This window comes from Cucurbita pepo, chromosome LG16 (genome assembly GCF_002806865.2).
Source record: "Cucurbita pepo subsp. pepo cultivar mu-cu-16 chromosome LG16, ASM280686v2, whole genome shotgun sequence".
NCBI lineage: Eukaryota > Viridiplantae > Streptophyta > Magnoliopsida > Cucurbitales > Cucurbitaceae > Cucurbita > Cucurbita pepo.
Genome location: NC_036653.1, coordinates 6,573,564 through 6,586,718, shown reverse-complemented (window position 1 = coordinate 6,586,718; position 13,155 = coordinate 6,573,564). Strand labels below are relative to the sequence as shown.

Genomic DNA, 13,155 nt, shown 5'->3' with positions numbered 1-13,155 from the left:
CCGAGCGGGTTGTATTAAATAATAATGAAAACGGAAAAATGTTGGGACCTCATGCATTATGTGTGCTCATGCATTAGGGATACCCTTGTTCCATCACGAGAGTACAGACACGTGCATCCATTAAACAAACGAAGTATCATTATGTTTTACGTAATGTTGCCGTGATGGTTACTAATTCTAATGGGTGTCCGGCCTCCTTTGGTAACTTAGCGGGTTAAAACGTACGTCAAATATTGATTTACTAACATTTTTTATTAATAAATAAAATTTTCATGCTTAAGTTTTCATTTGCATATTAACCGTTAATATATTTTAATTTATTTTATATATATAAAGAAAAAGAATAGGAAATTAATTATCAAGAGAAAAAGAAAATAGACAACGGCAAAATTTAGTTAGCAAGTGGCGTGTGAAATTCACGTGCTTTTGTCTTTTTTTTTTTTTCTCCTAAAAGTTGACCAAAACTCAACCAATCACTAATTGCTTCAAAAATTCAATTTCTTTAATTACTTCTCCCACCAAATTCCTACTTTGATGGGTTTTTATTTATTTATTTTATTTTTTATTATTTTTTATTTTAATATTTATTATATTATTTTTAAGGTAAAAATGTCACATTTTGTGACGTTTTTTTTTCTTTTTTAATGGAATGTCACGTTAAATTACGCTCGTTAAGAAAGCTTTGATTTGTCACAAGCAACAAAAGAGCGTTTTCGAAGTTTTACGATAAAGACAAACATAATTGAACACGATAACGTTAAAGCTACCATGTTTGCAACTAATAAATTGCTAAATATACGATCTAAAACGAGTGAAACATTGACGTTCATTCATTGTTGTATTGTCAACAATAATCGATTTAATCTCGAGCATAAGCATACTTGTTGCACATCAAAATCTCAAAACTATCACCGTCAATAAACATAAACACCCGTCCCACGTTCTGAACCATATTTACTACGAAAATCACTCCTATCACAACTTGATGCTAAAAAATCATGTTCGGGTTCAAGCACAAGTCACGTAGTTTCAAACCCTAGTTATAAAATCTCTAAGTTAAGTCATGAGTGAATTCTGAAACCTAAATAACCCGACATTGTAAATAATGTGTGACACTATTAAACAAGACCAATCATTTATTTCGTACTGGCTATGTATTTGGCTGGCTGCATTTATGTTGTGGGATTGATAAATTGTTTGAATTCATGTTTATCCGACAACCCTAATTTTGGAATTGACCTGTCTGCTTAGGTGTAGTAAAATTCCACCTTTGACTAATTCGTTTACTTTTTTATTGGTTTATTGCATATGCATTTATGTTTATTTATTTATTTATTTATTTATTATTATTATTAAAAATAATTAATTTTTAATTTTTAATTTTTATATGCTAAAAATTAATAAATGTATTTATTGCTAAACCACTCATAATTATCGAAGAAATAAGAGATTTTTTTTATAGGAAGAACTAAATTATTATTTTATAAAAGTTTTAAAATATTAAATTTAAATTTTTGTCGTTGACTAAAGCCTCACAACTACCTTCTTATTTATTCTTATCCTTTGACATAGACTTTTTTACATTTGAGTAAGTTTAAATTTGACTATTGAGTCAAGAAGTCCACCCTCTTAATTGTTATTTTTACCGAAGGAACAATAATATTGACTGACATATATAGTCAGCTTTAAGATACTTATTTTTCTTCTCCAACCACTGGGATCTCACAATCCATCTCGTTGGAGGCTAACATCCTCACTGACACACTGTCCGGTGTTTGACTCTGATAACCAACGTGGGATCTCACAATCCATCCCGTTGGAGGCTAACATCCTCATTGACACACTATCCGGTGTCTGACTCTGATACTCTTTGTAACAGCCCAACCACACACTGTCCGGTGTCTGACTCTGATAACCAACGTGGGATCTCACAATCCATCCCGTTGGAGGCCAGCATCATCATTGACACAATGTCCCGTGTCTGACTTGGATACTCTTTGTAACAGCCCAACCACACACTGTCCGGTGTCTGACTCTGATAACCAACGTGGGATCTCACAATCCATCCCGTTGGAGGCCAGCATCATCATTGACACAATGTCCCGTGTCTGACTTGGATACTATTTGTAACAGCCCAACCACACACTGTCCGGTGTCTGACTCTGATAACCAACGTGGGATCTCACAATCCATCCCGTTGGAGGCAAGCATCCTCACTGACACACTGTCCGGTGTCTGACTCTGATACTATTTGTAACAGCCCAACCCCCACCACTAGTAAATATTGTCCGTTTTAATCCATTACATATCGTCGTCAACCTAACAATTTTAAAACGCATCTACAAGAAAAATGTTTTCGCACTCTTATAAGAATGATTTGTTTGCTTCTCCAACCAACGTGGGATGTCACACATACTCTCTTAAACAAAGCTCATCCCAAGCTTTAAACAATCGCGACATAGTTCTCCCCTCTCTTGACCTTGTCACGCTATCAGATCTATAATAACTCGTAAATCAACTCGATTGAAGTGGTGGGTTAAAGTGTATACGAAAACGCGAATCAAATTATTATTTTTCACGTAAATACAAAAATTTATTCTATATATATTATAGGGTTCTAAAGCTGAAACTACTCATAACGAATCCAATAATTTGAGTGTTCTTCGTTTGACTCTTTCTCCATTTTTGTAGCCGAGCTTTTACTCGCCCACCTGCTCGCTTATGAGTAGCCATTGCTTGAAAACCTTTATCAGTTGGGAGTTAACCCTCTTCACATGTTCTTCCAAAAAGCTCTTTTTCCCCCACTTTGCACCTTCTTTCTATAAAAATCTCTCTGTTCTTGAACAAAAAACAGAGCCCTTTTTCACCTCTATCATGGAGCTTATGAGTTTGTTCTATTTGGGTTCCTTTTTGTTCTTCCTGTTCATCATTTGGAAGCATTTTGATGAAAAAAGACACCAACAATGCTACATATTGGAGTATCAATGCTACAAACCAACAGACGACAGAAAATTAAGCACAGAATTCAGCGGAGACATCATAAAAAGAACCAAAAACCTCGGCCTCAACGAGTACAAATTCCTCCTCAAAGCCGCCGTCAGCTCCGGCATCGGCGAAGAAACCTACGGCCCAAGAATCATGTTCGCCGGCCGTGAAGAATCTCCCACTCTCGACGATGGAATCTCAGAAATGGACGAGTTTTTCCACGACAGCATCCAGAAGCTCTTCGACAAATCAGGCTTCTCCCCGCCGGAAATCGACATCTTAGTCGTAAACGTCTCAATGTTAGCGTCGATTCCGTCGCTCTCTGCTCGGATCATCAACCATTACAAGCTCCGCCCTGATATCAAGGTGTTCAACCTCACCGGAATGGGCTGCAGCGCTAGTTTAATATCAATCGACGTCGTTTCAAGAGTGTTCAAATCGTATAAAAACATGAACGCCCTCGTTATAACATCTGAATCATTAAGCCCCAATTGGTATTCCGGCAACGATAGATCCATGATCTTGTCGAATTGCTTATTCCGATCCGGCGGATGTGCGATTCTTCTCACAAACAACACGGCGTTGAAAAACAGAGCCATGTTCAAACTCAAGACCCTGGTTCGAACCCACCACGGCGCAAGAGACGAATCCTACGGCTGTTGTTACCAAACAGAGGACGACAAAGGCTACATGGGTTTTCACTTAGGTAAAAACCTCCCCAAGGCAGCAACACGAGCCTTCGTCGACAACCTACGGGAAATCGCCCCGAAAATTTTACCGACAAGGGAGCTTCTCCAGTTCTTGATTGTTACCGCGGTGAAAAAACTGAAGAGAAACGGAAAACAGGGGAGTGGGGTGAAAACCAGTGCGGTGAATTTCAAAACAGGGGTGGATCATTTCTGTATTCACACCGGCGGGAAAGCGGTGATCGACGGGATCGGAGTGAGTTTGGGGCTGGAGAAGTATGACCTGGAGCCGGCGAGGATGACACTGCACCGATTTGGGAATACATCGGCGAGTAGTTTGTGGTATGTTTTGGCGTATATGGAAGCGAAGAAGCGGCTGAAGAAAGGTGGGCGGGTTTTGATGATAAGCTTTGGAGCTGGGTTTAAGTGCAACAGCTGCTTGTGGGAGGTGGTACGAGATTTAGAAGACGCCAATGTCTGGGAGGATTGTATTCAACGGTATCCACCTGAATCTCTGTCGAACCCATTTCTGGAAAAATATGGTTGGATTCAACAGGAAGACATAGCCACTTTCAAACTCCCCGAGTGATTGTCGAATTAAAACACGAAATGGAATTGTTTTGCGTATTTACTGTTATTGCCATTGGTGCTGTTCATTTGTTTCATATGGAACAGGTTCTTACTAACTAGAACATGCCCAGATTGTTCATGTCTCATTTCATTGGAGTTTCTTAATATATTTGAATTCATTGTGTTCGTGTATGTTTGTACTTCTCATCTTGGCTTGAGATGTTTTAGAAGTTTCAATATTATGGTTCTTAATCGTTTTTTGGAATTTTTTAAAATTTGACTAAGATTGAAACTTGAAATGGGTTTGGGCGTGTCGGGTGGTGATGCTCGTGTTCCCATTTTTGTTTTTGGTCATTACTACCATGACAGTCGAGTAAATAATTTGTTTGTGTCGCCTGAGTAAAATGAAGTTGAAATTTCTTAAAATTTGACCAAAATTTAAACTTGAAATGGGTTTGGGTGTGTCGGGGTGATAATGCTCGTGTTCCCATTTTTGTTTTTGGTCATCACTACCATGACACCTGAGTAAATTATTTGTTTGTGTCGCCCGAGTAAAATGAAGTTGAAATTTCTTAAAATTTGACCAAAATTGAGACTTGAAATGGGTTTGGGCGTGTCGAGGTGGTAATGCTCGTGTTCCCATTTTTGTTTTTGGTCATCGCTACCACGACACCCGAGTAAATAATTTGTTTGTGTCGCCCGAGTAAAATGAAGTTGAAATTTCTTAAAATTTGACCAAAATTGAAACTTGAAATGGGTTTGGGTGTGTCGGGGTGATAATGCTCGTGTTCCCATTTTTGTTTTTGGTCATCACTACCATGACACCTGAGTAAATTATTTGTTTGTGTCGCCCGAGTAAAATGAAGTTGAAATTTCTTAAAATTTGACCAAAATTGAAGCTTGAAATGGGTTTGGGTGTGTCGGATGGTAATGCTCGTGTCCCTGTTTTTGTTTTTGCTCATCGTCCCACGATACCCGAATAAATAAATTATACATTAATGAAATGAGGTTGATCAGAATTCAAAAATTAAATTTGTTTTATTTGGAACAATTCTATGTTTTCCATGCTTGAAAGACTGTGTTGTCTGTGGGGATAGTCTTTACTCTAAAAAATAGTTTAAGATAGATAAGGTAGTTGTAAAAAACTGTATTAGTCTATGGTAATATTTTTCAACTCATGTCTCAGTTTTCACCTCTTACCCTCTTGTTTTTTTTTACCTATGAGCGTGTGAAATTTGAACACGACCACACCCTTTCAAGTCATGTTATGTTCGTTCTAGATTTCAAATTTTGTTTAAATTTTTAATAGATATATATTTTAAAGATAATTTTAAAACATTTATTAAAAGTGAAAAGGTAACTTCCAACTTTTTATTTATAAATACAAATATTTTAAATAAATATGAAAATTCAATATTTATTTATAATTTATGTTATCGAGACTATTCTTGAGTCTAGACGGACCCATTGGTTACCTATCTTTAAGATAGGCGTGTAGAGGGATGACACGTGGCAAAAGTTTCTTTTTAAAAAATTTATTTTTGAAGGAGGTGGCAAAAGGAAATTAATGTGGGTATAAACTAGAAATAATGTGGTGTGGTCACGGCCGGTGACATTAAATTCAATCATGTAATTCTTGATATCCTATTTAGCGACCAAATCACAGCCATTTTCGATCTTTACAGTTGTCGTTAACAAATTCAAATCTACCACGTTAAAATGATGACGACAAAATATGAAATTTGAACCGTTTAAAAATAATTATGAAAATCACAAAAATATTAATTATTTATGTAAAATTTTGATGACATTTTGATCCCGAAGTTTATTGGGAATAAGTCCCACATTGGTTAATTTACGGGAAGATCATGGTTTATAAATGAGGAATACTATCTCCATTGGTACAAATGCCAAAGACCACTGTGTTCAAAGTGGACAATAACATACTTGTGAGGGCTTATAATTAGTTAATTATTTAATAATAATTTTAAATATATATTTAATTTATTTGACAATATTTAATTGTATAGAATTATAACATTTTTAGACAAAAATTATTCTCTCCCGCCTTTTTCCCGCTGTTCCCTCCGGCCCTTCGCGAGCCTTGCCTGGCTCTCTTCTATTGAGGAAAAAGATGCAGAAGGCAGTGGATGTACCACTCTCCCCGTTCAAGATTCTGATCGCACGTCTCTCTGGTTTTCCTCCATCATAGTTCCTCTATTTTCCACTCTATCTCTCCGAATGTTGTTCTGATTCATGTGCGCATTCATAATCGAGTTTCTGTAAGTGCAATTCTCGATCGATAGGTTTCTGCAGCTTTCGCCGAGAGGTACGATAGAGTTCCGCATCCCGATTCTAGCTTGGAGGATTGCATTTCCGAGGTGAGACGTAGAATTTTCTTGTAATTGCTCGTTTTATTATAGATGTTCTTGTGCTTAGCCATAGAAGCTTGATTTTAATCTAATGCTGGGGAGTGGACTTATTTACAAGGCTGCTGAAATGGTTAAATCTATTCAATCTTGATTATGGTAGCATTTATGTTGTTTGTTCGAGTCCTTCACATATTCTGGAACGCTATATTCGCCATGTTGACTAGGAGTTGTTAGTCTTGTAGGCAAGTGAATCCGGTTCGAATCAACTGCTTAAGATAAACTCATCGTTATTCAATGGAAAGAACTTTAGAGAATGCTTGTTTATTTTAATTTAAGCTTATCGTCCTTATTTCGTTTGCGCTTTAACCGGCTTGTTTGATTTGTTTCTGAAAACTAGATAGATTACGTAATTCATAATTTTTGTATTATCTCTGCTTTGCAACATGTGAAGGTTTGATCTCGGAATCTACTATTTAATCGTAATTTAGAAACCAGAATCGTAAAAACTGAGCAAAAAAATTGTTCCAATGGCGTTGGACAGTAGTTTGTATCTGAAGTTTAGCATGATTCATTCGTTCAGCTCCATTTTATCTCCTCCTTTCAGATGTATTAGACTTTTTTTTTTTCAGTATAGAGTATCAACTAGTATATTCTTTCTCGATGAATTTCAGTGTGGAGGATTCACATTACATAGTTAAGGAGGTAGTTCGAATGAAGATTCTCATGTATGCTTCCACTTTGGTTTAACAGGTCATAGGTCTTTCTCCATCTCTGTTGTATTTATATATTCAAAAAGGCTTATAGGATTTGATGAATATTGACATTTTGAAAATTGAAATTTGTTCGTACTTTTAGCATTTCATTCTGTACCATTGTCTTTCATGATGTCCTTCAAGAGGTTTGATTTCCTATGAGTGAGTTATATCCATGTGTTTTTCGGAAAAGTATCCTTGAAGTTATTATAATGGAAGGAAGGGTGTGATGTTTCGTTAGAAATTACCATTGTTAATGTATTGGTAGTTTGAACTCATGACATATTTTTCTCTATTAAAGCACTTCTTTCTTTGTTTCCTTGTTTGAGAACCTAAATTTATCTCCACATTCAAGAATATGATTCTTACAGATATCGCAGTAGCTTTCTAAAGTAGCTTCTTTCCTTGAGTGATTGCGGATCGCGTTAGTTTCAATAATTAGAAGTCCAATTTCATTATTAGTAAATTTATTTTCAATTATATCAATCATAAAATTTGCAAATTTATTTCTATTGGTGGCTAATAGAAAAGGGCACGATAATAATTAGAACATTGTGATTATTCGAGTCATTTTTGTCCACTGATGATTTTCTCTCATATTCCTTTACTTTTGTGGGAACTGTTGAGGTTTATTTTCAACATAATTGGGAGTGAGACACGTTAATTTAATGGAAGATTATGGGTTTATAAGTAAGGTATACTATCTCCATTGGTATGAGACCTTTTGGGAAGCACAAAGCAAAGCCATGAGAGCTTATGCTCAAAGTGGACAATATCATACCATTGTGGAGAGTCGTGTTCGTCTAACATGGTATCAGAGTCATGCCCTAAACTTTATGTCGAACAAAGAATTGTGGGCCTCGAAGGTGTAGTCAAAAGTGACTAAAGTGTCGAACAATGGGTATACTTTGTTCGAGGGCTCCAAAGAAAGGGGTCGAGCCTCGATTAAGGGGAGGCTTGTTCGAGAGCTCCATAAGCCTCATAGGGAGGAGAACATTGCTCGATTAAGGGGATTGTTCGAGGAAAGGTTTGTTGAACATTGCTAAGTTCTTGCGAACTATTTATGCTGCTATATAAATTAGTTCAACTTATAACCTTGCTCATGCTAGAAACTAAATGAAAGAGAATCCATACACTCTGGAAGTTAAGTCACAAACCCATTGAAATTGTATGGATTATTGACAAGTATTTTGCTTTCCAAATTGTTTTCCTGCAGACGACTCAATCTGTTGTCAACATTCCTCAAGTCCTCTGTGTAACGGTGCCATTGCGGAGACTTCAGATGGGAAAATTGTTTTGTTGCAAAGAGTAACAATGTTGATGAATTTCCGGGAGGCCATCTAGAGGTATGCCCTACGTAATTTCAGTGTTCCATTTTCATTTCTATTGTTTTAATGGGTAATCTTTTGGTTTGTTTATAGTTCTGACGTATGAATATGCCATTGTTTTCAAGCAAGCTTATCACTTTTTTGTTTACATTACTATACAAAATATCCAATTTGTCAAAGCAGTATATATCTATATTTTGTTGCCTCCCTTGAAAGTATTTGCAATGCCAGGGCATCCGTTTTCCAATAACGAAATCTCTAATATCTGCAGCCCCAATAGCTTGGAATAGCATACCATGATGATGTGAAAGGTTTTGCAGATTCCAATACCATTAACAGAAGGCTTTCGTGGAAGATGTTTGACAGAATTATCCGAGAAGTTGTTGAACATATTGGAGTACAAACAGAATCCCTTGTATGTTAATCCCTCTGTCTCTCTGGTGGTGAATGGGGTGCTTGGTTGCTTTTATCAACTACGTTATCCATGTACAATTTTTTCGGTCTTATATTTTGAAAATTATCTATTTTTATAAGAAAAGCTGGTTATAGGCGATTTCATTAATTTAACTTTTGGGATGGTAATAGCATAGTTACAATCCCCGTCAATTTCTGTAGTTTTCACTATCATTGTTCCAAATTTCAGTCTCTTTTTCAACTCATGTTACTGGTTCAGTTTCAAGCTTAGATAATGTATTTTGTTTAGAAGGGTCCTAATTTTTACAATTGTCTTTGTAGAACTCAAGTGGGAGCTATCTGTTGTGATTCCGCAATTCAATTAATTTGTTTCGCAAGTATATTTGTTGTAATATGTTCTTCTTATAACTTATGCAGAACAGCCAAGTCTCGAAGATAATTAAATGTCAGACCAGCTGTTTTCTTCTTCATAAAGAGTATTCTGGATTCTGTTAAATTCAGGAACTGTATACCAGTGCACAAGATGAGTCTGCTCAACTTTATACAGTTCCATTGGTTAGTATCAAACATGTGTGTGTGTGTGTGTGTCAGTGTATCCATGTCGAAACCAAAACGTCTGTGAATTATGATGATTGTGCTAGGGAAGTAAATTTAAGAAAAATATTGAATTCACAAGGAAAAATTTCAAAACTACCGGGCATTTGAGGGGTCATGTGCTCTCCAAAATGAAGCTAGAGATCCTAATACCAATTACCATCCCCCTTTTTCATGCCTACTATTTTCCTTTCATGTGTCCCAATCTCTTCATTTTATTACTGACAGAGTTTACATAAGGAAAAGACTCCCATGCCCTTCTAAAGCTTCTATTCTTGCCCGTATGGATGACCCAATATGGCCACCCAGAGTTTCACATTGTTTTCAAGGTGGAAGTTTGGAAACAGCTTGGACTCCCCAAGAAGTTTCTTCTCATTATATTTCTTCCCACTGAATAAAGACATCCAGTTCCCCTTTGGAATTTTTGTTGGACGAACATTCAACACTTTTTTTGGTTATTGTTGAATCCAAAATTTGAATCAAGCCGAAGGGAAATGGTGTTGGGTTCAAGTTGATGCCCTTCGTGAGTTATACCTGTGAAACATGGAAAGCAGACTGGTTCCCTATTGTAGAGGGTAGGGCTATCTTTCCAACCGTTTCAATACTAGAAAAGGACCACAATATCTTTTGGTGCCTGCTTTGCCGATCACCTAGTTGATACGCTCTTTTGTCTGTATGGTAATAGTTTAAAGAAAGGCCAGGTTCCCTAGCTAAAAATACACTTCCCTTTGGATGTTTGCCTAATGAAACTTCATTACTTGTTGAACTCAAGTTCATTGTACTCGAAAACACTTCAAATTAGCTTCATGGATGTTCTTTAGGACAATAAAAGGTTTAATACTTCCTTATGGGCAGTGGCCTCTAAAGCCTTTTGTAATTATCTTATTCTTTTGGAACGGAAGCCTTTTTTAAAGTTTGGGGCTCCTTTCTTCTGGATTGTTTTTTATCGGCCTTGTATATCCTTTCATTTTTTTAAGAATAAAAGTTTGGTTTCTTTTAAAAGAAAAAGGCTTCACATTAGGGCAATAATTGATCAATGGTCGATATAAGTTAAGACTGACAAATGATAAAATAAAGGTGAAGAGAGACGTGGTATAGAAGTTGAAATAGAGAAGCTTTGGTGGACATGAAAGGACGTCTTGTTAGGTTATGGATCTTGGTACTTATTTATAGTTTGTTATGGATCTTGCTACTTATTCATAGCTTAGTTAACGGTTATATCCGGTAAAGCTATATATGGTAAATAGCTACGTATAGTAGATGGTTAAATTTGGTAAAGGTATAAAACCATATATATATATATATATATACACACCATCTTTGAAAATGTACTTTCTATTCTTTGTATTCTCTCTTATACATACTCATCAATATAAATCCTTTACCAGAGGTCTTCTTGCATTTTCTCTCTCCTATTTTTTTTTGTTCATCTACATTGAGTGTGTGCGTTGTTGTGAGATCCTAACACGTCTAGAGATTCCAATGTGAGTTCATGTCGTGGTTTCCTAGAACAAAAGTATGTATGATGTGCTGCAAGGTTTGATATTTCCAATAAACCTTTATCATCTCGTTTTTTTGATGCAGACAGTAAAGCAAGTAGGATTAATCCAAGCAGGAAGGTATGCCTCGTATCTCAATTATCTTTCATGGCATTAAACGTGCTAGATTATTTGTTTATGTCTTGATCTTTTATTAAAAAAATGGGTGGAATATCACTAAGAATCTTCCTTTTCCGTCATGTCATTTTTACTTTGACAAAAAAAGGTTCAGTAGGTCTATCTATTTATCAGCATCAACCAATAAAAACAGACCAAATATAAAAGGAGGAATTCCTACTTATTTATGGTAGTAACTATTTTGCGTCCATGACCTTTCTTTCTCATATTTTGTTAGCATAATTACGTTTTCATATTAAAGTTCACCCATTTAGAACACGTTCCTCTATCAGTTTAATATTGTGGACATGTGTAAGTCAATACAGTATAATAGCAATTGAGCTTATTTTTAGGGATTGTCAAACTAGACTAGCATATAGATTAATCTTTTTTCTTCCCAAGAAAATGTAAGCATTTGACTATCATCTGAGCCCATCATTTATCATCACTCATGGTATTATTGGGATTGAGTCCCACGACGATTAATTTATTTAGTGGAAGATCATGAGTTTATAAGTGAGGAATATTATCTCCAGTGGTATGAGACCTTTTGAGGAAGCCTAAAGGAAAACCATAAGAGTTTATGCTTAAAATGGACAATATCATACCATTGTATGGAGTTGTGATTCCTAACCGTTTCTATTGCTCGAAGACAATGATTTCATCCCTTCCCATGATAATTAACCCATACAAATAAGTCGTGCTGTAAATGTCAAAACTTGATTGATTAAAATTGGTAGGTGGTTGACTCTTGAAAGTGATAGATAAAAAAAGGATGGCAGCAGTTGTTTACTTTTGTGCATTATTAAAGCAATCTACCACTGTGAAAATTGAACTGCCTCAAGTTTCGAAAGTGACCGTTTTGGTTTCTCACACTGAGGTTAAGACGATTGGATGAAAATAAAGCAACCTTTGTTGGCCAAGTCCACAGTCAACAACCCATTACTGGATTTTTAACATTTGTGGACTTTTCTTTCCCCCATCCTTTTATTTTATTTCTTAAATTAACATAATGTCTATTTGTTGATGAGCATGGAGGGCCCCACATGGGCAAGTCACTTCGTCTTCATGTGGAAGTATATTGGCCCAAATTCGAAGAACAACCGAGCTTGCCACACGTGAGGTTAGTTGCCTTTAAAAGATTCCTTTTACATTACGCGTGTAACGCACCAATTGAGGATCCCATTTGTTTTCATTTTTATTCATTTTTATAGAATACAACTTGTGTCTTCTTAACTAATTAAACAAATTTCCAACATACTTTTTAAAATCATTCATCTATTTCTATTAAATATATAATGTTTTACGACTTTAATAGTACTTGATAGGCTAGCTCACTGATTTTGATCCCTAACATTTATACTTGATACTTGAATTTTGATGATATTGTTTCCTAAATATTTCAAAATACTTTTTGATTTATAGTTTATTTTAGGTGACACGTTTATTATTTTTTTTTGAATATGTGATATATATTTTTTTAAATGGGATAAAAAATACTTAGACCAACATAAAATAAATGGGTCGGGTAAGAAAATACCAATATTTAATGTATATTAAAGGAGGCTTGATTTTTAATGAAATTTAACTCAACTATTGCATTGTTGAGGGTGTGTTGTGTAAATTTGTCTAAATGATTGATTCGAAATGAGAAATTAATGCAAATAAGAATTTAATTATTGTTGAAATATGCATATTTTCTTTCCTTATTGGGAATATTGAGTTTATTCATTTTAGATAATCATAATTTTTAATTAACTATTAGCTAATCTGCATACAAACAAATACAAAGCAGCCCA

General features: G+C 35.6%; 1 protein-coding gene and 1 long non-coding RNA gene across 5 annotated transcripts; both read left to right on the top strand.

Moving 5' to 3' along the window:
- Positions 1-2,652: 2,652 nt before the first annotated feature.
- On the top strand, positions 2,653-4,441 carry LOC111776813 (3-ketoacyl-CoA synthase 12-like). The gene has a single exon (XM_023656192.1). The coding sequence runs from the start codon at positions 2,722-2,724 to the stop codon at positions 4,258-4,260; it is 1,539 nt and encodes a 512-aa protein (XP_023511960.1). The 5' UTR covers positions 2,653-2,721; the 3' UTR covers positions 4,261-4,441.
- Positions 4,442-6,321: 1,880 nt separating this feature from the next.
- Positions 6,322-12,677, top strand: LOC111776871. Of its 4 annotated transcripts, XR_002812306.1 has the most exons (6): positions 6,322-6,622; positions 7,285-7,363; positions 8,582-8,711; positions 8,965-9,108; positions 9,525-9,662; positions 11,286-12,677. It is a non-coding gene; the product is annotated as an uncharacterized LOC111776871 (long non-coding RNA). The 4 variants fall into 4 exon arrangements; XR_002812305.1 differs by lacking the exon at positions 7,285-7,363; XR_002812307.1 differs by lacking the exons at positions 7,285-7,363; positions 11,286-12,677 and adding an exon at positions 9,930-10,867.
- The last annotated feature ends 478 nt before the right edge of the window (positions 12,678-13,155 follow it).